The 22,868-nt window shown below is 41.9% G+C and overlaps 1 protein-coding gene across 1 annotated transcript in view; it reads right to left on the bottom strand.

Moving 5' to 3' along the window:
• Window positions 1–1,227: 1,227 nt before the first annotated feature.
• The window catches only part of CUNH2orf80 (chromosome unknown C2orf80 homolog), a 26,005-nt gene continuing 4,364 nt past the window's right edge, over window positions 1,228–22,868 (bottom strand). Inside the window, exons 3-9 of the mRNA XM_077771399.1 lie at window positions 21,861–21,942; window positions 19,740–19,822; window positions 18,102–18,189; window positions 17,638–17,709; window positions 8,707–8,794; window positions 8,048–8,169; window positions 1,228–1,689 (exon numbers count right to left, since the gene is read on the bottom strand). Coding sequence (XP_077627525.1) covers window positions 1,681–1,689; window positions 8,048–8,169; window positions 8,707–8,794; window positions 17,638–17,709; window positions 18,102–18,189; window positions 19,740–19,822; window positions 21,861–21,942 — 544 coding nt within the window. The 3' untranslated portion in view covers window positions 1,228–1,680. The remainder of the gene's footprint in view (window positions 1,690–8,047; window positions 8,170–8,706; window positions 8,795–17,637; window positions 17,710–18,101; window positions 18,190–19,739; window positions 19,823–21,860; window positions 21,943–22,868) is intronic.

The raw sequence follows: 22,868 nt of genomic DNA, 5'->3' as shown, positions 1-22,868 counted from the left end.
CCAGAAAAATCCTCTAATTGAAAGACAATTACATTTTCTAAACTACCTCATCAGTATGATATGGTTTTCATAAAAGCATTTTGCATATGTTTATGTAGGGGGGGAAAAAAGATTAGAAGAGTGAATGTATACACCAAGATGTCAGCCATGGTTATCAAGAGACGGCAAAGTGATAGGTCCTAGTTTTATGTTTTTATTTCTCCTTTTTGTTGTTTTTGATTGCCTTAATTTTTTTTCCCCATAAGTATATACTACTTTCATGGGATGAAAAAGAAACTCAATTTGTAAATGTATAACTTTGAGTTGCTGATGAAAAGCAGCAAAATTTGAAAATGAGTATATTTTGTTTTGAACACTTCTCCTTGGGCTAAAAATAAAGAGACTTCCCGAGAGCCTGTGAGACACTCTGAGAGCCGGGAAACATACAAGCGTTCTTCCATTCCCTCTCCCACCGACGGACTTCTAAGGTTGCTTTTTGTTTTCAAAACCAGCATCATGGTTTGCCTGATTTTTCCTTTCCTGAAGTGTCACTGCTTCACAGAACCCAAGTGACTGCCCAAAGAGCTTTCTCCACCACTGCCAACCTATTGACTTGTCTTTGTCATCTGTGGGTATATAGAAAGCTGGTGGTTTGTGATTCATGGAGGGCTCTGAAAGGCTAGCCAGCCACAGCTAACAGTAAGTGTCCACAATGCCACTTGGACAAGTCCCTGGGTAGCATGTGAAGCAGATGAGTATATGGCCAAAGGAGAGACAGCAATAGCCACAGAGGAAAAAAATGTTCCCCTACAACTAGCAGGTTAGACAAAGGAAAACCCAGGAAAGTCCTGGGAAACTAGACAGTGGAGCCAGAGACACAGGTCACTGGTATAGCTTCTGTCTCCCACCCAGCGCTGTAAGCCTCCTGGTAAACCTCAGTTACGGATATAACTGAACCCGTGTGGAAAAGGCAACGTCAGTCTCCCCGGCGACACCACCACATCGGGACATACCACCATTTTCAGCAAAGGTCAATAAACCAAACACCTGTTTTTGCAGAAAGGTGGCAGATCCAAACCTCAGAAGAGGTGAAGTCTATACTCAGATTCATTTGGTCAATTGTTGCTACATGTATTTACAAGCTAAACCTGTGCTTAATCAGCATTTTGGAAACTGCTGGAAGACTAGAGCATTTTCTTTTCCTAGTAATCATTATATTTATTGAAAGAAAGCCTGCACTCATTTTTCCTTTAATGCTTTATTGAAATGATTTTAAATGTCTCCATCGGAGAACATAGTAAGGGCAGTGAATGACAGATTAATTTGGCTTTGGATCGAAACTTTGGGCACTGCCTCCTACCCCACACTCTGCAATACTCAGTGTTAAGCACTAGTGCAATTGCTGCAAAGCAGTCTGCTCTGACATAGAAATGTTACATATTCTCGAAATTCTCTGACCAGTAGTCTTCCAGTGACAATGAAGTAGTGTAAGATATACACTTTTTTTTAAACCATATTATAGCCACACAATAGGGTTCTAAGAGAAGAAAGCCCAACACCCAAAGGAACACTTCAACACACTTTGCACCAAAAGCTGACCGTAAAGAAAAATGTTCTGGCAAGAGTTGCAATGTTAAGGTGATGTTTCTTTTCCTCTCCTGGAGACTTTATTATAAACTCCCATAGTGCAATTCCATGTTTCTAAGTGACCTGCAGAGTAAAAAAAATGATTTTGGTATCAAGCACATCGGTTTCACATGTACACAGACATTAGCTTTCAGTCTATAAGGAGTTAAGGTCAAATACCAAAAATACGTTACTGACAAAGATGGATTAAAATACATGTAGGTACAAAAGAATTTCCATGGAATTATTCTGACAGGTTTAGAAATTGAGTTATATTTCTCAACTAAACACAGTATATGATCCCACACTGAATCTTGTACAGAAAGGGAAAATGTTTAGAAAAGGACATTACTGGGGTGCCTGGGTGGTTCAATCAGTTGAGTTTCGACTTCGGCTCAGGTTGTGATCTCGCAAGTCATGAGTTCAAGCCCCATGAACTGTGCTGACAGCACAAAATAAATAAACATTAAAAAAAATTGCTTTTAAAGAAAAGGAGGGGCGCCTGGGCGGCTCAGTTGGTTAAGCATCCGACTTTGGCTCAGGTCATGATCTCACAGTTCGTGAGTTTGAGTCCCGCATTAGGCTCTGTGCTGTCAACTCAGACTTTGGAGCCTGCTTCGGATTCTGTGTCTCCCTCTGTCTCTGCCCCTTCTGTGCTCTGTATCTTTCTGTCTCTCAAAAATAAATAAATGTTAAAAAATAATAAAAAATAATAATAATAAAAGAAAAAAGAAAAAGACATTATTGGGTCAATTGAAAAAATTGATATATAGATGGTAGATCAGATAAAAGTATCAAATTTAGAGGCATCTGGGTGGTTCAATCTGTTAAGCATCGGACTCTTGATTTCGGCTGAGGTCATGATATCATGGTTGATGAGATCGACCCCCTCATTGGACTCTGCACTGACAGCATAGAGCCTGCTTGGGATTTTCTCTCCCCCTCTTTCTGTCCCTCCCCCACTTGTGTACATGCACAAATATGCTCTCTTTGTCTCCCTCTCTTTCAAAATAAATAAACTTTAAAAAATTATGCATCTATATACCAAGAGAAAGAGAGACAAAGAGAGAGACACAGAGGAAGAGAGTTAGAGCAACAGAGGCAGATAAAATGGTAATGCTAATGGAGCAAAATGCTAATAATTGGTAAATCTGAGTAAAAGGTGTATGTGAGGGTTCTCTGTATCATTCTTGCGACCTTCCTCTAAGCTCAAAATTATTCCCAAAGAGAAACATAAACAATAAAAGTTAGACTTCTTTTGACTAACCATACCCAAAGCAAATCTTTTTTGCCCCTGAGCAGTTGTGTGTTCTTATACTATATTGTTATGAATTTTTAATACATTTCTTTGAATTGAAACTCGAATCGCCCTCTCTCCTTTCTGATGAGGGGATGCTGAAGTCTCCAGCTACGGTAGTGAAGTCTGTGGTGTCTCCTTGCAGCTCTATCTGTTTTTACCTCCTGCAGTTTGATGCTCTCTTGTTCCATGCACACGTGTTAAAGATTGCATGTCGTCTTGGAGAATTGACCCCTTTATCATTATATAACGCCTTTCTTCATCCCTGACAATTTTCCTTGCTTTGAAGTCAGCTCTGTCAGAAATTAGTACAGCTTTTCTGTACTTTTGATTAGTGCTGGCAGGATTTATTTTGTCTATCCACTTACCTTTAATGTATATGTATCTTTATAGTTAAAGTGGGTGTCTTGTAGACAGCATATAACTAGGTCTTGGTTTTTGATCCACTCTGACCATTTCTTCTTTTTTCTGCTTTATAATTTTGTTATGAAAATATTCATGCAGAAAACTTGAAGTATTTGTACAATGAAGATACACATGCCGTCCCCTCCCCCCCGGATTCTCCAGTTAACAGTTTGGATTTGCTCCTCTCTGCTTACATTGCTCATCTCTTCTTGCATGCTGTCTACTTTACCCATTAGAGCTTTTAGCATATTAATCATATTTGTTTAAAAGTCCTGGTCCGATAATGCTGACACTCCCTGCCATATCTGTTTGTAATGCTTGCTCTGTCTCTTTAAATTATGCTTTATGCATCTTAATATACCTGAAATTCTTTCTTGATAGTTAGATATGATGTCCTGGGCAAAAGGAACTCCCTGAATATGCCTTTAGTATGTGTTGGTGGGGTGTGGGGGGTGGGAGGGAATAGTACAATAGTCCTATGGTTCCAACACAGTCTTTGGTGAGCCTGTGTCTTCCGACTGTGAACCTCACAAGTGTTTCTCAGTTTTTCTTCTCTTCCAGCTGGGACAAGACGAGCACAGCTAACTGGAGTTGGTATTTCCCTTTCTCTAGGTCAGTTGGGCTCTGATAAAACCCCAGAAGGTGAAGCTCTAGTTAATCAGTTTCCACCCAGGGCAGCCCACGTTAAGAACAGCGTGCTCTGTTGTATTTAAGCATGATTCCTTTTCTCACCCTGCTGCTGGAAGCATGAAAGGAATTTTCTCCAATACCATGAGAACCTGGCAGAGCTCCTGGGGGTAAATTTCACAATACTGCGGGTGTCCTGCTATGACTGGTCCCCTGGAGGTCTTAACCATCTGCACGGTCTGCACCGAGGCTCCTGTAATTTGTCAACTGCAGCTGAGGTTTTCACACTCCAGTACTGTATCCCTGGCAGCTTCCACTCGTGACTCTTTGATCTCATAAACCATAACTTCCTAGATTCGCCTGTCTGTCTCTCCAATCTTCGGGGGCAGAGGTTTGCCTTTTGACCTCCCCTGCCTTATAGATCCAAGAGGAGTTCCTTTCTCAGCGTGTTCAGCTTTTTACTTGTTAGGATGAGTGGCAGTTTCTAAACTGCGTGGAACCAGAAACCGGAAGCCCTGAAGTTGTCCTCTCTCTGTATCTTGTTCCTGTCCGTGATCTTGTGATTTTGTCAGGAGTGATAGTAACAGAAGCGCTGTTATGGCTAGCGAGGTCCTGGCACTTTGCTAAGCCCTTCCACATACGTTAGCTCATGCAGACTTGCAACAACCTTATGAGACAGGTGCCATTATAATCCTCTCTTTATAAATGAGAAAATGAAGCACAGAGAGATTCACTTAACAATTCACCCCAGTTATTAATTGGGAGAACCAAGAGTCAACTCTGAGCTGTGTGACTCCAGAGTTGATACTCTTAATCACCACAGCATGCTGTTTTCTAGCTCTTTCATATGGTCCTGTCCATTCCGAATCCATTTCCTGGTCATGTGCACAATGTCCACACTTTCCTAGGATATGGTGTTGCTCATATCCATTTTGCCTAAGAAATGAGGGGCGCCTGGGTGGCTCAGTTGGTTAAACATCCCACTCTTGATTTTGGGTCAGGTCATGATCTCACAATTTGTGAGTTTGAGCCCCGCATTGGGCTCTGCACTGACAGTGTGAAGCCTGCTTGGGATTCTCTGTCTCCCTCTCTCTCTGCCCTTTGCCCACACTCTCTCTCTCAAATATAAATAAATAAACATTAAAAAAATTAAGAGATGAATTACTAATGCCAATATAATGTAAAAGGAATCTTTAAAACTGTTTCCCAAAATACCTGGATTTTTTTTTTTTTAAATATTCTCTTTTTCCCTTACTTCATGAAGCAATTCTGTGGCTAGAAATAAATAGAAAGTTCTGAATGAGGCATTGTTTTATCTTGAGGTTGAAAATTTTGCCAGTTAAAAGACATGATACAATATCCATAAAGCATATGGAGAAGGAAAAGACTAAGAAGCTCAAATATATAAAATGAAAAACTTCTTCCAGCAATAAACTGTGAAAGCATATTTTCCATACATTTAATAAAAATATTGCTTTCATTAATTTCCTTGTTATTTCTAACAATACTACATATTCTAAATATACATACATGTACAACAAATATTTTAATGTCACAAGAAATGTTAACAGTGGTTATTTTTGAGAAGTAGGACAGGAGTATGGGGAAGGCAGAATTCTTTGAATTTTCAGTTTATATTTACTGTATTGTTTGAAATTTTTACTATAAGCACGTATTACTATTATAATCTTTAAGCTGATCTAAAAAGTACATTACCAGGAGTTGGGAAAGATGCCTAAAGTACACAAACATTAAAGACTGAACAAAAATCATGAATGTGTTTTCTGCTGTTTGATTATCAAGAAGAAGACTTTATGGAAGGGATTCATCTCAAGACCTGGCCCTACTGCAAAATGGGCACTTATTTTTTGGATACTCCTGGGCTTACAGGCAGTAATTAGCCTACAAAGATGCCTGGTCCCTAGGAATACACCTCTTGGTCCGTGTAGACAGAGCACAGTGGATTGAGGGCACTCGGAGCAATGCAGTTTATCGCCAATTCAGTAATGAACAATAAATACTGAACGTCCACTGCTTGCAAAGCACTTTATATACATGTGGGAGGTAATGAGGAAATAAAAGATCTGCTTCCATCAAGAAGCCAACAGTCTTCCGTGGTGGTGGAAGAAAACACCCAGGAAATGAAATTATATTTTCAAAAAAACATACCAGTGAGTCATCTTGAAAACCAGATTTCAGTTCATAAGATGCATAAATGGGCCTTGGGGGTCTATGATCTCCTGTTCTAGAGATCTGTTTTTCTCATAATTAAGTTTAACATCTAGATATCGGTGTGTGTGTGTAAGTGTGTGCGCACACGTGCACACGTGAGTGTACATTTGTGTGTTATTTCTGGAGTTGGTACTTTTTTCCTGTTGTTTTGTTTTACGTTCCAAAACTTGCTATCTCCAAACTCATATTAAAAAAAAAAGCACATGCCTCATCTTACTTCAAATAGTTCTTCAGTAACACAGATATGGTTTTAGAAAAGCTATGTCTTTAAATCTCATTATAGCAAATATCTTTAAAAGAAAACTCAATATAGTAAACATTTCCCAGTAGTGGGTTGTTATGTTACTGGAATAACACTTCACTAAAACCCTGATGTGACCAAAGAATTCCGGCAGCTCCTAAAGTAATTGTTATGATAGGGATACATTTCTTACCAGCCAATAGTTTGCCTCTAAACCTGAATAAGTGGCTCCTGGGTGGCTCAGCCAGTTAAGCATCTGACTTCGGCTCAGGTCATGATCTCAAGGTTCGTGGATTCGAGCCCTGCGTCAGGCTCTGTGCTGACAGCTCAGAGCCTGGAGCCTGTCTTCAGATTCTGTGTCTCCCTCTTTCTCTGACCCTCCCCTGCTCACGTGCTCTCTCTCTCTCCCAAAAATAAATAAAACATTTTAAAAAATTTTTTAAAAACCTGAATAAATCCTGAGCCCTGTGCGGTCCAGTCTATTCAGAGATTCACATTAAAAAATGCACAGTACAGCAACCCAACTAGATAAAAAGAAATTTTTATTTATTAAAGTAATTTTTTAAGTTTCTTTATTTGTTTTTGAGAGAGAGACAGCATGAGCACGGGAGAGCAGAGAGAAAGGGAGAGAGAGAGAGAATCCGAAGCAGGCTCTGCACTGTCAGTGCAGAGTCCGACCTGGGGCTTGAACTCATGAAACCATGAGATCATGACCTGAGCTGAAACTAAGAGTCAGACGCTTAAGGGACTGAGTCACCCAGGTGCCCCATAAAAATAAATTTTAATTTTCACTTGTGTTTCTTAAAGCAATCCTAGTTCAAAACCCAGTGCACCAAGTTTCAAAATTCCCTTTCCTAGCTGACGGCCCTGAGCTGACCCCCAATCTCTCCTTCCACAAAGCCCTAAAATGTCCCAGACGCCCAGCTGCCCCATTTATCTGACTCTCCCCCTCTCGGCTTTTATTATGTTGACCAATTGGGCCTCCTGACTGCTTTTTTAATTTCCTTTTCCTTTTGCCTGGTACAGTAAAGAGTCCCGGGCGGGAAGGGCAAAGAACTCTCCTGCCTTTCTCCTTCTCCAGCCCAGTGGAGAAGGGATAAACGTCCTCTGAATTCTGCGGGATAAACGTTCCAGGATTCAGATGGTCAGGGCAGAAGCAGCAGAGATGCAAAGCAGGCAAAGGTACTATTTCGTTAATGAGAAAGGGACCAAGAAGAGTAACATTTAGGACACAAGCATTCATATAAATCTCCTCAGCACTGAATCAAAGAAGAACAGCTGATTAATTTGTGAATAGCATTTCTTAAATGCCAAAAAAGAATAATGATTAGTATTTATTTGGGGTTTACTTTTGCACCAAGTGCTAATCTAATCTCTTAAAATGCATAATCCCAGTTATTTATCCCAAAAACCTAGACCGTAGGTAGCCTTAATTTCCCCTATTTTGTAGAGGAGGAAACGAAGGCACAGAGAGGTTAAGTAGCTTGCCTGAAGTCACACAGCTTCACACAGTAAGGAGTAGCTTTAGATTGAGACCCACAGCATTTGACTCCAAAGGCTAGACTTTTAACCACAATGTAAGTAAAGTACTCCCCAAGCACTCTGTATCAGTTTGGTCCAGTTTGCATGTTTAGACCTACTTTGTTCTTTGACGGGATGTCCAAAGATGCCTTTTTTGGTGATTTCCATGCTGTGACTGTAACTTCCTTTGCAGAGCTGCTGGTGGCATTTTTGTTTGTGGCTCCCCTTTTAAACTTGACACCTAGAGACACATGCAGTAACCATATCAGTATAAGAAACTAAAAAAAAAAAAACAACAAAAAAATGACTCCACACACAGTTTTAGATCCTTCCCTTCTAGAGTGCTTTGCTCCCAGGGGCACTTGGGTGTTTCAGTCAGTTAAGCGTCTGGCTCAAGTCATGATCTTGTGGTTCATGAGTTCGACCCCGCATCGGGCTCTGTGCTGACAGTTTGGAGCCTGGAGACTGCTTTGGATTCTGTGACTCCCTCGCTCTGCCCCTCCCCTGCTCTCTCTCTCTCTCAAAAATGATTAAACACATTTAAAAATTTCTTAAAAAAATTAGAGTGCTTTGTTCCCAATGCTAAAGGGTCTGAGAAATAAGACTTCGCTGATTTTTATAATGAAGAGAAATTAAGTCATGAATGGTTCTAGTTAGTTTTTTCTTTGTTCAACTGGACAGAGAAATCTTACTGCTATAACAACTTTGGCCTTACTTTGTACGTTTACCTCCTAGTTTTACTTAAATTGCTCAAGCAGGTGGAAATAAGGAGGCTTACCCTGTTTGCGGGCATATTCTGCTGCTTTGGGCGCTGTTAACATGGCAAAGGGGTGCAAGGAGAGGCGGAAAGCTGGGACTCGGGGAACCTAAAAGGGAAACAGGCCTATTTTTAGTTTTCAAATTAAAGAAATTTAAAAAAAATTTAATGTTTATTCATTAGAGAGAGAGAGCACAAACAGGTGAGGGGCAGAGAGAGAGAAAGGGAGATAGAGAATGTGAAGCAGTCTCCTGGCTCCGAGCTGTCAGTGCAGAGCCTGACACTGGGCTCAAACCCATGAGTCCCGAGATCACGACCTGAGCCTAAGTTAGACGCATAACTGACTGAGCCACCTAGATGCTCCTTAAAAAATGGTTTTTAATGTTTATTTATTTTTGAGAGAGAAAGAGACAGAGTGCCAGCTGGTGAGGGGCAGAGAGACATACACAGAATCTGAGACTCGGGCTCTGAGCTGTCAGCACAGAGCCCAAAGTGGGACTTGAACCCACAAACCGTGAGATCATGGCCTGAGCCGATGTCCAGCGCTTAAGCAGCTGAGCCACCCAGGCTCCCAAATAGTCCTATATAAAAACACACTTAGCGCTGTTACCACTGCGAGTTATAGCACTTGGTCTGCTGAAGCAGCCGTGTGCCCCTTACACAGCACGGATGTCCGCTGGTGGCACTCATGCATCGCATGACGTGCGGGTTCACATGCTGCCTTTTTTCTCTCACTTGGTCCCTTCGCTCAGAATGTCGTTCACACGCTGATGCTCCTCGCGTTGCTGCCTTCTACCTGGGATAAGCAGTTCCTCCTTTTCTGCCTACAGGCTCCGACTTTTCCACTGAGATAGAGCTCAAGTATCACCTTTTTTGAGAAACTTGCCCAGATGTCTCCCCATCTCCCCTCTCCTATGCTGGCACCCCACACCGCCCTTACCCCGAGGCAGAATCACTGACTCACTCGTCTGCGAACTCAAAACATACACTCACGTAGAAGATCCGCAGTGTGTTCTGTATATTTGTAGTTAGTTATAACCCACTGTCTGCTGTGCTACGCGGGGAGCTTCTTCAAGGTTAGGACTGTCTCCTCATGCATTCATTCCTTCAACAAGTTTTCACTGAGCACCTACTACGGGCCAGGCCCTCTTTTAGGAGCTGTTGTTACTATGACAGACCAGATTCCCACCCTTCTGGAGCTGAGCGAGGAATCACAAACAATAAATGATTAGACAACCAATGTGATCATACCTTGTGGTGAGTTTAATAAATGAAACAGGATGATGTACTAGCAAGTGACTGGACAGCCACCACTTCAGAGTGGCCAGAGAAAGCTTCTAGAAGGAAGCAGTGTTTCAGCTGAGATTTCTAGAATGAGCGGCTGAGGGCCACAGGAAGAGCTGGAGAGGAGTACTCCGGGCAAAGGGAAAGAGAAGGTCCGCTTGGAATAACCTGTGTTTCCAGACACAGAAAGGAAGCCAGTGGGGCTAGAGCATAGCGAGGAAGGGGACATTGTAGAGGGGGGTGAGGAGGGAGGCAGGAGCCGGATGCCCTGGGTCCTTGTTGGCCATGGTGTGGAGCTTATGTTATCCATTCCAGGAATCAATGGGAGCCACTGACATATTTTTAAGCAGTCGTGTGACAAGGTCTGGTTTAGCTCTGCTGCTGCGTGGAGAAGGGGTCAGAGTGTGGGAGCAGGGAGCCCAGTTAGCTCATTTAACCTGTTCTCTCTGGTGCCTCAGAGAGGAGGCCCTCAATTGTCATTGACTGGTTGAATGACTACCATTCCAGTCAAGCAGTAGTGGTTAACAGCGCACACTGTAGTGTCAACTGGCTGCCTGTGAAGGCTGCTGCACCATCTACAAGCTATGTGACCTTGGCCATGATACCTAACCCCTCCGTGCCTGTTTCTTCACATGGTAATAGTAATACCGGCAATGACCTTGCAGGGCTGTGGTAGTGATCCAAAAGTTAGCATACGTAAAGGACTTAAAATAGTGCTTGGCACCTAGTACAATATATTGGCTTTCAAATTAACGGTAACAATAATTATTATTTATGTTTGTTATCGCCGTGGTAGTCATCATCTTCCTCCCTGACTCATCTCTCTCTATTGTATTGAATTACCCAGGGCAACAACTTGGCCACCATTTCCCTCATAGGATCCTGCCTGGAAATAACAAACCAAATAACTAATAACAAATAACTAATCAGAGCCAGCACACCTGAAGTAATTCATATCCCTCGGCAAGACCAACAATTCTCTGCTTTCTCACTGAGAGAGATTCAGACATTACATTGACAGAGTTCTTGTTTCTAAGGAGCAAGATACGATTATACAATTCTCTTTATGTGTTCATTTCAACAAATATGCCATCTCATCAATAGGACACTCTTACATGATGTATAGCTGAGGCAAATACTGAAAGACAAGGATAATAAAACAAATACCCGTTTTTAGATTTCCAAGTCGGTGGAAAATTTCTACCCTATCATCCAAACTCTTAATGATCAAGTTCTCACATCACTGGTATTCCTTTGAAGTAAATAGAAATCTTCATTTCCACAGAATTTGAGTTTAAGATAATTGTGTGGTTTGTACATAGGTGGGATTTAAGGGGGGTATTTTTTATTTATTTTATTTTATTTTTATTTTGAGAGAGAGAAGAGGAGACAGAGTGCACATGCATGAGGGACAGAGAGAGGGAGAGAGAACTCCAAGCAGGTTCTGCACTGTCAGCAAGGAGCCAGATGGAGGGTTCAAACTCATGACTGTGAAGTCATGACCTGAACCAAAATCAAGAGTTGGACGCTTAACAGACTGGGGTGCCCAGGCACCCCGGAGGGTGTAGTTTCTGTAAAGAAAGGTACTGTATTTATATATTATTTTGCAATTTCCAACAAGAATAACTGAGCAGAAACCAGGAGGAGCCTGTGTTCCTGACAACCCTGTGGCTCTGTGGTGCCGGCCTGATCTGCCCACCTCCATACTCCTGCACATGAGAAACTGACTTCTGGTTTTCACCATTACTATAGGGTTTTGGTTATTATCATACAGAAAAGATGGATAAAACAATAAATGAGGTTCTGTTCTCTTTGTTGACAGAACAGTTTATAGCCACCTAAGCAGGAGCCCTTCTAAATTTGACCTCAGCTTTCACAGGGCCTGGCTGACTCAGTCGGTTAAGCTTCTGATTCTTGATTTTGGCTCAGGTCATGATCTCATGGTTGTGAGATCGAGCCCCAAGTCCGGCTCTGCGCTGACAGTGTGGGCCCTGCTTGGGATTCTCTCTCCTCTTCTCTCTCTGCCCCCTCCCACTCGCATGCACTGTCTCTTGTTCCCTCTCAATAAACAAACAAACGAACAAACAAATACGTTTACTGCACACAAATAGACGTATCACAGAAACCATCCAAATGTCTAAACTGGAAGACTATATAAATAAACCGTGGCACACGTCTATAGTGGAATACTATGTGCAGTGAAAATAACTATGTGTAACAGCAGGGATGAATTTGTGCAACATAGTGTTGAATGAAGAAAGGAAGAAAGCATTTGCTTCATTTATGAAGACTGCTTTTTATATTACTTATATCAAATTCAAAGAACTTGCAAAAGTAAACAATATATCGATTAGACATGTATATGTGGTAAAACCAGAAAGAAAGAAAAGAATATGATAAACTCACAATTCAAGATAGTGGAAACCTGGAGCAACAGGAAGGGGAGGGGCTGGAGAGGATGCGGGGAGAGCTCCAAACTGTTCAATTTCATCCACTTGGTGGATCTGTTGTTTTTGGCCTTTATACTTTCAACATTTATAGGAAGAATTCATTCGGACATCATGGATATTGAAAGCATGATTTTCAATCTCCCATCATCAAGATCTGCCAATATTGAACTTTTGTATAAATCCAGTAGGTCCCTCTCTTTATCATGAAAACGTACTCGTGTTTGTATAATTCAGGCTGGGTCAGCATCCTTCAAGAAGTGAAGACACTTGGCGGATTATTGTGGTGAATGCCTGGAGGTTGGGACTGCAAAAGGGTCTGAGGGTGGAAGATCTGTTGCAGAGAGACCAGGCTGCTGTTAATGGACTCCTGGGGACAGGTAGGAAGGAGGCCGGTCATCCTGAGGGGGTGGAAGGCCCCCCATACTGTGCCAGCATCATGCACCTGATATGAATGCTCAGAATGACTTAGCGGGGTTGGGTAAGTGTAATCATACGTATTTACCATAGGGAAATTGGGAATCAGAGAAGTTAACACCTTTTTCAAGGCCACCAAGCTGGTAAGTGGCAGAGCTGGGACTGGACACCAGTCTATCTCTGACGAGCAGGCTTTGAACTTTGGATGCCGGTAAGTGATGGCGGGTCAGACTCTGGGGTGTGGCTACAGGAAGAGAAAAGGAAAGTAGAGGTTCTGACGTTCCCTACCACCTCTCCTGGTCTTTCTCCTCTCTCAGTTGCACTGATTTTTACTCTCTCTGCCTCTTTTTCCTTTTTTCCTCTTTCTCTGAGAAATGGAACTGAGGAGTATTCTTATTGCTGGCTTGCTTTGTTGAAGGCAGATTTATGCTCCTTTTTCTTTAGTTTAAAACTGAGTTGGCTATTTTATATTTATCTAAATCTAATTGTAAGTAACTGTCATTTGTGTGAGACCTTTACTTGATTTTGTTTTTTATAGGTCCAAGGCCCTCAGCAGAAGAATGGCTCCCTGTCATTGAATAACAGCTCCTTATCAAGACTAGGACCTGACGCTAATACAACAGAACAATACTGAGCCTATCATGCCTTTCTGTCACCAGGTGGCAGCAGATACTCCTGAAGAAAACTGTCAAGCCTTTGAACAACCCACATTATATACTGTGGCCAATTCTAGTGGCCAGAAATTTACATACTCTGAATAGTATTCAACAGGGCTTTAAGCTCTTGCTTGGGGAGGATTTTAGCTGTTGTCTAGGAGATATTTTATCCAAAGGAATCAAAGTTTATTCAGATAGAGGCACCTGTGTGGCCCAGTGGGTTAATCGTCCCACTCTTGATTTTGACTCAGGTCAAGATCTCCCAGTTGTGAGATGGAGTCCAGTGTGGAGTCTGCACTGAGTGAGGAACTTGTTTATGATTTTCTCTCTCTCTCTCTCTTTCTCTCTCTCTCTGCCCCTCCTTGGCTTGCCAGTGTGCACAGGCGCTCTCTCTCAAAATAAATAAATAAGTATTAAAAAAACCAAACAAGTTTATTCAGATATATGCAGCAATTTCATAAGAATCTGTCAATGACTTCTTTTGAACAACCCCATCTCCTAGTTAAAACATTTTTTTAAATTATGTTAAACCTTGAAGAACTGTTTTATTTTTAATGTTTTTATTTATTTTTGAAAAAGAGGAGCAGAGTGCGAGTGGGGGAGGGGCAGAGAGAGAGAGGGAGACACAGAATTGGAAGCAGGCCCCATGCTCTGAGCTGTCAGCACAGAGCCCGACATGAGCTCCAACTCCCTAACCGTGAGATCATGACCTGATCACGAACTTGAGATCATGCTTAACCAACTGAGCCACCCAGGTGCCCCTGAAAGACTGTTTTAAAATAGCTCTTCCAATTTAATCTTTGAAATGCTACATCTCCATTGAGAGGTTCTACTAATTTGTTATTTGAGATGTGTTGGGGGTCCCTGAGTTGAGCTGATATATAGTAGCCACATTAGTAAGGCCTGGGGGGAGGGGCGTTCTTGCAGTAGGGAGGAGCTTGTGAAGTCCACAAGGGTAGACAATCCTCAGACTCTCATTGTAGCTCAGATGGTATCATACCCATTGTGATAATTTGGTGCCTAAAATAGGCAAAGTTTATATCATGTTAACAATATATATGGATGCTTGATGAGCTTTTTAATTGTTGAATATTTAGAGCAGTGGTTCTCAACTAGCTGTGATTTTGCTTCTTAAGCGACATTTGGCAAAGCCAAGAGACATTTTTGGTTATCACATTGGGGGCAAGCTATTGGCATCTAAAGGGTAGAGGCCATCGATGCTGCTAGACATCAACAATGCACAGAACGGACCACAAGTCCACCCCTGCACTCACGACAAAGAATTATCTGGTCTGAAATGTTGAGAAACCCTGATTCATAGGAACATAAAGGAAATCGGATACCCAAATCCCAAGTACCAGAACCTTAACTATAGTTACTATTTTGGGGTTACCGTGTTTCCAGCACTAAGGGCTTTACTAATTCACCTCATTCCCCATAACAATCCCATCTTCCTCTCCCAGTTTTTACGATGAAATTGAGGCTGAAGGAACCAGATGACTTGCCCAAGATCACTCTGCCCGGAGCTGGTGGAGCATGGGTTCAAACCCAGGCAGTCTAGCTTTAGAGTCCTCAGGCTTAACCCTCACACAAGCTGCCTTTCCTATGCAAACCAGTAAATGATCGGACAGTCATATCCTGTAACAATAAATAAATGCAGGCCTTTGAAGGAAAGTCCCCTCCATGATAATATTATGTGTTTCCCTTCCGAGTTGGTCATTATGCAATCCACGTGCACATCTTGGCTTTTTATTATTGGTCACCCATTGTGAGGACAAGGATTGTGTATAACTGAACAGAGAAGGAGGTGCTCAATAGAGTCCCTTGACTGAATAACTGAAAGACCGGATGGATAGATAGAAATTGGCCAGCCCTCCTCTAAACAGCATGACTTCCTGTTCTGGCCCTTTGAAATGAGCCTGGCTACTTGGTTAAATGGCCTGAGTTACTAAGGCACCCATGTTTTCTTAATTGATAACCCAGCCCAAACTAGAAAGGTTCACAGGGCCATCCCTTCCAGGATGTGATTTTCCATATTTGTCCTTTGGCTACATGAGTGAGAACAACCAATGAGTGCCTGATTCCTGCCCGAGCTGTCCCCAGGCACCGGAAGATGAGGAAAAACACAATGGCTAAAAGGAAAGGGTTGAACTGAGATATTATGTGTATGTGCTGGGGATGTTGGGGAAAAGGGGAAAGAAGGCAGCCTGAAAGGGAAAACGCTGCAGAAAAAACAACAAAAAACAAAAAAACCCAGCAGGAATGAAGCATACGGTTTGCTAGGCTCTCTAAGGAACCAAAAGTGTTGGGCTTTCTTTAAAAACCAAGAAAGGCAAGGGGCACCTGGGTGGCTTAGTCGGTTAAAGCGTCCGACTTTCGCTTAGGTCATGATCTCGCAGTTCGTGGGTTCGGCCCCGCGTCGGGCTCTGTGCTGACTGCCAGATCAGAGCCTGGAGCCTGTTTCAGTCTGTGACTCCCTCTCTCTCTGACCCTCCCCTGTTCACGCTGTCTCTCTCTCTCTCTCCTAGAAATAAATAAAACATTAAAAAAAAAAAAACAACAAGAGAGGCTTGATCTCTGAGGAAAACTGAGGATAAAGCCTGGGGCGGCTTTGTCTCAACCTGGTAGAATGTCAGGTCCAGTACAAGATACAGAATCCATGAGAAAATAATCTTGCCTGATTCGATCACCATTATATCCCTTGCACCTACAACTCTATTGAATGAATCAATCAAGCAAGCAAGCAAGCAAGCAATGTAGTTGAAATTAAGGTGATCAGAGAAAAGGTGCTGATTTCCTCGATGATCAAGGGAACTTGAGTCTCAGAACTAGAGCCAGGTTACATATGGATTAAGGTGATCGGACAGTTGGATTCAAAGTTACAACACTTCTTAGTAAATGCTTGATTTTTTAAAAATTTTATTGCTTGACCGTTAAACTGGACGTGATGGGCTCTTGATCTGCTGTATGGTCTGCAGCTAAAAGAACAGGGAAGGCAGGCTTTTCTGTGGCCGTGGCCCTGCCCCTGCCCTGGCCTCCCTGCCAAGTCCTGGTGGGGGCATCCGAAGTGATGGTGTGAGCCGAGGGCTGGGTATGTGGGTGTGGGTTATGTCTGCTCCCTCTCTCTCACTCGCACTGCACAACCCTCATGTCCCATCGCCCTTTCTTCATCCATCTTGGGGTGTCTAAAGGCAAATGGGTAGGTAGCTCACATCCAAATAGCATTTCATATTTAATGTTTACTAAATGTCCATACATCCATAAGTAGCAAAAACTGGCTGTAAAGATCATTGAGAATTCTAAAAAAAATTTTTTTTTTAGATCAGTAAATGCAAGGTCAAACAGCTATCTTTAAAATAGCAACATTTAATATTAGTAAACCTTAAGCATTTAGAAAGAGTGATTGAAAAATAAAATAAATATGAATTAATATCAAAATGCACATAATAAATATAAAATATGTAGGGGCAAGGACTGAGGGCTCTGTAGAAGAGGCATCAGAACTCAGGTCACTGGATTTCTGATAATGGCCAAGTCTACTGCTGTGACTGAAAGGACTCTCGTGGGAAGGAGAAGTGTGACGGCAGCAAACTACAGAACATCAAGAAAACGAACCTTGCAGATCTTGCACAAGTTCTGGATGTCCTGGTACATCATGCAAGGGCCCTTGGGCTTGCCAAACGCCCCTTACAAAGTGTGTAAATGAGAGATTCTGTTCACCAGAAACAGAGGCAGAATCTAGACTCAAAGCCTGGTGACCTATTTGCTGCCTCTGCTTAGCCTGATGCAAAACACATTTGTTATGAACACAGCCCTCATGTAAGGGAAGCGTTTTACAAACTTTTATGAGCCACGTAAGATATGGCCACCTCTGGTTTTGTATGTTCTGATTAAAGACTATTATCTCATGACTGATGGGTGTGGGGGGGAGGGGGGAGATGGGCATGGAGGAGGGCACTTGTGGGGATGAGCACTGGATGTTATATGGAAACCAACTTGACAATAAACTATTTGTAAAAAAAATAAAAATAAAAAATAAAGACTGTTATCTCATGCAGTTGAAGTTATTAAAAATTCATTATAAATGTGTAAAATAAAGAAATCCTCTCTAAAATTTCCTCTTATTGATAGTCTCAGGTCACCCCTACCTTGGTGGCCCCAGAGTTGGTAGAAGAATCAGCTCCATACATTTTAAAGACTTCCTCAACTGGGATGCTGTTCTGATAAAAAAAAAAAAAAAACAGCACCAACAAATGTATTATCATGGCTTTTCTCTTAGTACAAAAGAAAGCAGCTGTAGTGCAAGTATCCAGCATCATGCCTGGATAGTGTGGGCACTAAATAAGCAACTTTTGAATAAGTGGATAAATCAGAGTCACCAGTATATGATTATTTATGTCTTTCATTCTGTTTTTTTGCCTTTTAAATAAAGGTTTTCACAATATCATATAGGCATAAAAGACTTTTTACTCTATCTTTAAAACAGCAACATTTAATATTAGTAAACCTTAAGCATTTAGAAAGAGTGGTTGAAAAATAAAATAAATATGAATTAATATCAAAATGCACGTAACAAATATAAAATATATACAAACAGTGGTCTTTTCCTTACCATTAAAATGCCAGCGTAAGATGATAAAATCATTGCTTCTCTTTCCTTCCGGTTTGGATATGTGGATCTGCCATGAAATGGCATTTTCCTAACGGGGAATAGGAATAAATAACAATGGAAGGTTTATTTTTGTTCTTTTTGAAACCTATTAAGTTTATAATAATAATCCATAAGTAATCTTCAATGGCCATGTGCTATGCACTTATTTACAAAATCAATGTGGTGAATCTGCTATGAGTAAAGTACGCACTTTGAATTCTGAATCTTCCAACAGTGGCGATGAATTTGCCTTCGTCAGTGTGTGTTTTCACAGCTAGCAACCACTGGCCACTATGGTGGACACTTATGATTTTGCCAACCAGTATCCTCTTCCCCTTCTTGATGGGCAGAACTGCTTTGCCCACTGTAAGTTCATGTGCTTCTAGGGAAGCCAAGAACACCCCTAGACTTCCAAGGGTGGAAAACACTGTGGACTAAGCTAGTCAGCGTATTCCATGCCTCCCAACCCCCACCTCCAGACAAGTCAAGGGTTGAGGCACAACTGAGACACAATCCTGTGATTTTTAAAAAATCTATTCTTTGGACTGGATGTTGCAATTAAATGGGCTGAAATTAAGAATAATGTCCGCTCAGGGGGAATAGTCCAGAAGTAAATCTTGACAACACAATTTGAGTTTTGAATTAAGCCATGCCTAACACAGCTCGACTTAGGGACTTTCCAAGTATGGAGTTAATAAATTCCTACTTCCCTCATTTTTTGGGGGGTAGGGCTTAAATCTGGATTTTCTGCTTATTACAACTAAACCCTAATTGATATAGCCATCCAGGACAAGGTGTGTGTTCTAAGGCAATGGAACAGAAAAAATAACTGACTTCTGGAATAAGCTATTCAATCCTGTCTTCATTATTTCCTTATTTTTAACCGAGTGAGTCTGCCTAGCAAACACGGCAGCAAATACCAATAATCCTGGAAAGAATTTGCACAGCTGCATTCAAGCAGCTCAGCTCAGGAATATATTTAGCTAAATGCTTAAGAAATTGTGTTTCAGAGTCCTTAGAATAAGCCTTTACCCACAGAATTGACTGTTTTAAAAATCATGGCATGTGCACAGTAAAGTATGGTCTTTATTTCTAAGACAGAACATTATGTGGGAGAAGAATTTTCATCTGACAGAAACCAATAGGCAGAGATACAAAATATGTAAACATGCATATGAGTTCCCCAAGTTGACAACTATGGGGTTTCTTCAGGTTTCTAGCTGGAAAGAGATGAATACTCACCCTGCAGTGTTTTCAATGTTTTTTTTTAAATGTTCATTTTTGAGAGAGAAACGGTGCACATGTAAGCATGTGTGAGTGGGGGAGGGGCAAGTAAGAGGGGGAACAGAGGATCTGAAGCAGGCTCCCTACTGACAGCAGTGAGCCCAGTGGAGGCTCCAACCCATGAACTGTGAGATGATGACCTGAGCCAAAATTGGACCCTCAACTGCCTGAACCACCCATGCTCCCCAAATTACAGTGTTTTCAAATCAGAGCGCCTCATGGTGGAAGATGCCAGATAGAAGCTTTCTCTACCACTACTCATAGTCATACATTTAAAGAAAAGGAAAGAAAGAAAAAGGAACTGTTTCCACTTACACTTTCTCCCACTCCAGCCAAGTGAAGTCTTCTGAGTGATCGAGCCATTGCAAAGCAACATTGATGGCCAAGTCATAGTGTGCCTGTGAGAGGGAAACAGACAGCAAAGGGTCAGGCTTAGACATTGGCCGTAGCACTCCCTGGACCCAATGACAATGGAATTGCTAAGCCTATTCTACTATATTGTCACGTCCACAAAGGTGAGGATCATCAGCTATGTCCAGTAACCTGATGCTCAGACAGAAATATTTAGGGGTCTTCAGTCAGTATGTTTACCTCTTACTAAAACCATTTTTTTTTTTTTTTTNACTTTTTTTTTTTTTTTTTTTTTTTTTTTGCTTCATGGTGACAGGAAAAGAAAAGATGGATTCTTGGAAAGAAGCTGGGAATCAGGGAATCTGGGTTCAAATCTAGGTATTGCCAACAACTCATGGTTTATCTCCGGGTAAGCAATTGATGTTCTCAGCATCTCAGTGTCCTCAAATTTTAAAATAAAAAAAAGTGAAGGTGGGGGAAGAGGGCCTCTGAGAACCATTTTGAATTCTGTGAGCAGAACGTCAGAAATGTGCTCCCAGGGGCACCAGGAAAGAGGTGTATCCACCTGGGGTGTCAGGGAGCTCCTGGGAGGCTTCAGAGAGGAGGCCCTGCTAGAGTGGGGCTTGAAATATGAGGAGAATTTCTGCAGGTAGAGAAGGACATTGAGGGTGAAGGTGCCAGCACGAGCAAAGGACTGGAGGTAGACCCCGATGACTGGCTTGCTAAGAGTCTAGTACGCAGTGAAAAGCTGAGGACCAGCTCGTATGTTCATCCCTATCCTACTGACCATCTTTTCCTGGTAATTTCTAAGCACATTCACCTTGTGCCTATCAAAATATTCCTTCTCTCCTCTCTACCCTCACCTCCAGAAAAGGGAAGGTTGGTTTTGTTTGGGAGGTTTTAGATGGGTTCTCAGGTTCTAACCTTTTCTAAATAATATACAGTTGACCCTTGAACACCCAGGGGTTAGACCCCTGCAGTCCAAAATCTGTGTATATTCTGAATAGACTGCTATTGACTGGAAGCCTTCCCAATGGCATAAACTGTCCAGCACCACATATTTTATATGTTGTATATACTATATATTGCATTCTTATAATGAAGCATGCTAGAGAAAAGGTGACTAAGAAAATCATAAGAGAAAATACATTTACAGTATTATACTGTATTTATAAAAAAAATTCTGTGCATATGTGGACCCACACAGTTCAAATCTGTGTGTTCAAGGATCAACTGTACTTATTTCTTTCAGGGACTAAACAAAACGAGAAAGTGAGCAACAAAAAGAACAGTGATCGGTGGTTGAAAAGTAATCAAAAGGTTGGTGCAGGCCCAGCGGTGGGGGTGGCCTGTTTGCTCATTACAAATACAAATTCCCAGCCCTGCCCCCCCCCCACTTCCGGAATCAGAAGAGCCTGGCAAAGGACCTCATTACAGTTTGAAAGCACTTATCTGATCGATTTAATTTGTCCATTTAACATGTGCACAGAGATGTACTTTAGAACACCAGGCCTAATTGCTTATTCAGCGCTAGGGAGGTCAGGCAGGGACAGAGGGAGGGTCAGGGACAGATCTTCTCTTCCTTAATAGTGCAAACAGGTAAGCATAAAAAAGCTGAAGATTTACTAATTTCTTGTGAATTAGATCTTTACATAATTTCCGAGAAGGAACTTTCATTACAGAACATGAATCTGAACTTCAGCATGAACCGTGATGAAGGATTTTGATTATTCCAGTCTTTGGTTTTCTCCATGAATGCAAATGGAAAAAAAATTATATTAGAGAACTGCATAACTCATTTTGTCAAAAAAATGTTGAACATCATGTATGTAACATTTAACTTTGCATTCATTCTACTTTTTAATCTTTTCTAGGAGAGAAATAGCAAAGAATCTCATGATTTGGAGTTTGTCGTTATTTTTGCTTTCAGTGTAAGGAGTTGAAAACACTGTGTGGGGTACCCTAGGATGAGCACATTATGGCAGGATCAAGATTAGCCTTGTTTAAGATGTACATTAGGTCCTTGTTCTGTCCCCTGAACACAGAAAACACAAATGTGACTTGCGTCGGCATGCCTTTCTTTACCATATCATCTAGAAAGGTGAGTTGCCTTCTTCCTTTTGGGTCAAATTCATTTTCCCGAAGTCTGATGCCAACATAATCTCCCCTTAAAAGCAAGAGAGCAGCATTGAACCATTGGGAAGGAGAGGGGAGCTCAGTCCACAGAAGCGCGCTCTTTCCAGGCACCCCCCCTCCACCAAACACAAGAGAAGTCACTGATGGCTCTGGTAGCTCAGCTAATATCTACTTTGAGTTAAAAGGCAATTCTGCAATGGTGTAGGTTTAAAATGTCCAACCACTATGAACTTACCTCACATTTATCTAAAAATGAAACTAACATAGTCAGAAACAGCATTGGTGGGAAAGCGGGGGCGGGGGGGGGGGTTGCGTGACAAATTCCCACACGCAGAAAAGGTTTTACAAAACCAAAAGGATTGAGATCCACTGTTTAAAACAAAGATTCCCTTGCTGCCCATGTTCGACCCCGGCAGAATGTCCACAGTTGAAAAATCCCAGCTCTGTGATATTCAGAACGGATGTATTCCCTCGCCCTAAGGCCTTTTATCCTCCATCGGAATGCCAATACCCAGAGAAGGAGTTATGCAGAAAAGCTAACCGGAAATTCCACTTTTAGTGGGATCTGTGGGATCCTTCCCTAGTAGTGATTTTTTTTTTAATTTTTTTTTAATGTTTTATTTATTTCTAGGAGAGAGAGAGACAGCGTGAGCAGGGGAGGGACAGAGAGAGAGGGAGTCACAGACTGAAACAGGCTCCAGGCTCCGAGCTGGCAGTCAGCACAGAGCCCGACGCGGGGCTCGAACCCACAAACCGCGAGATCATGACCTAAGCGAAAGTCGGAAAGTCAGACGCTTAACCGACTAAGCCACCCAGGCGCCCCTCCCTAGTAGTGATTTTAATAAGGCATCTTGGCAGGAGGAGAGAAAGTGGGCCATCCCCTGGTCGATGAGCAAGAGGGACCTGATAAAGGAAAAAGGATTCTGGCTCCCTGGAGTCTGTTTTCAAGGTCCTTAC

This window comes from Crocuta crocuta, unplaced genomic scaffold, assembly GCF_008692635.1.
Source record: "Crocuta crocuta isolate KB4526 unplaced genomic scaffold, BGI_CrCroc_1.0 scaffold160, whole genome shotgun sequence".
In the NCBI taxonomy this organism is placed as follows: Eukaryota; Metazoa; Chordata; class Mammalia; order Carnivora; family Hyaenidae; genus Crocuta; species Crocuta crocuta.
Note: the sequence above shows the minus strand (reverse complement) of the source record. Positions and strands in the feature narration are given on the sequence as shown.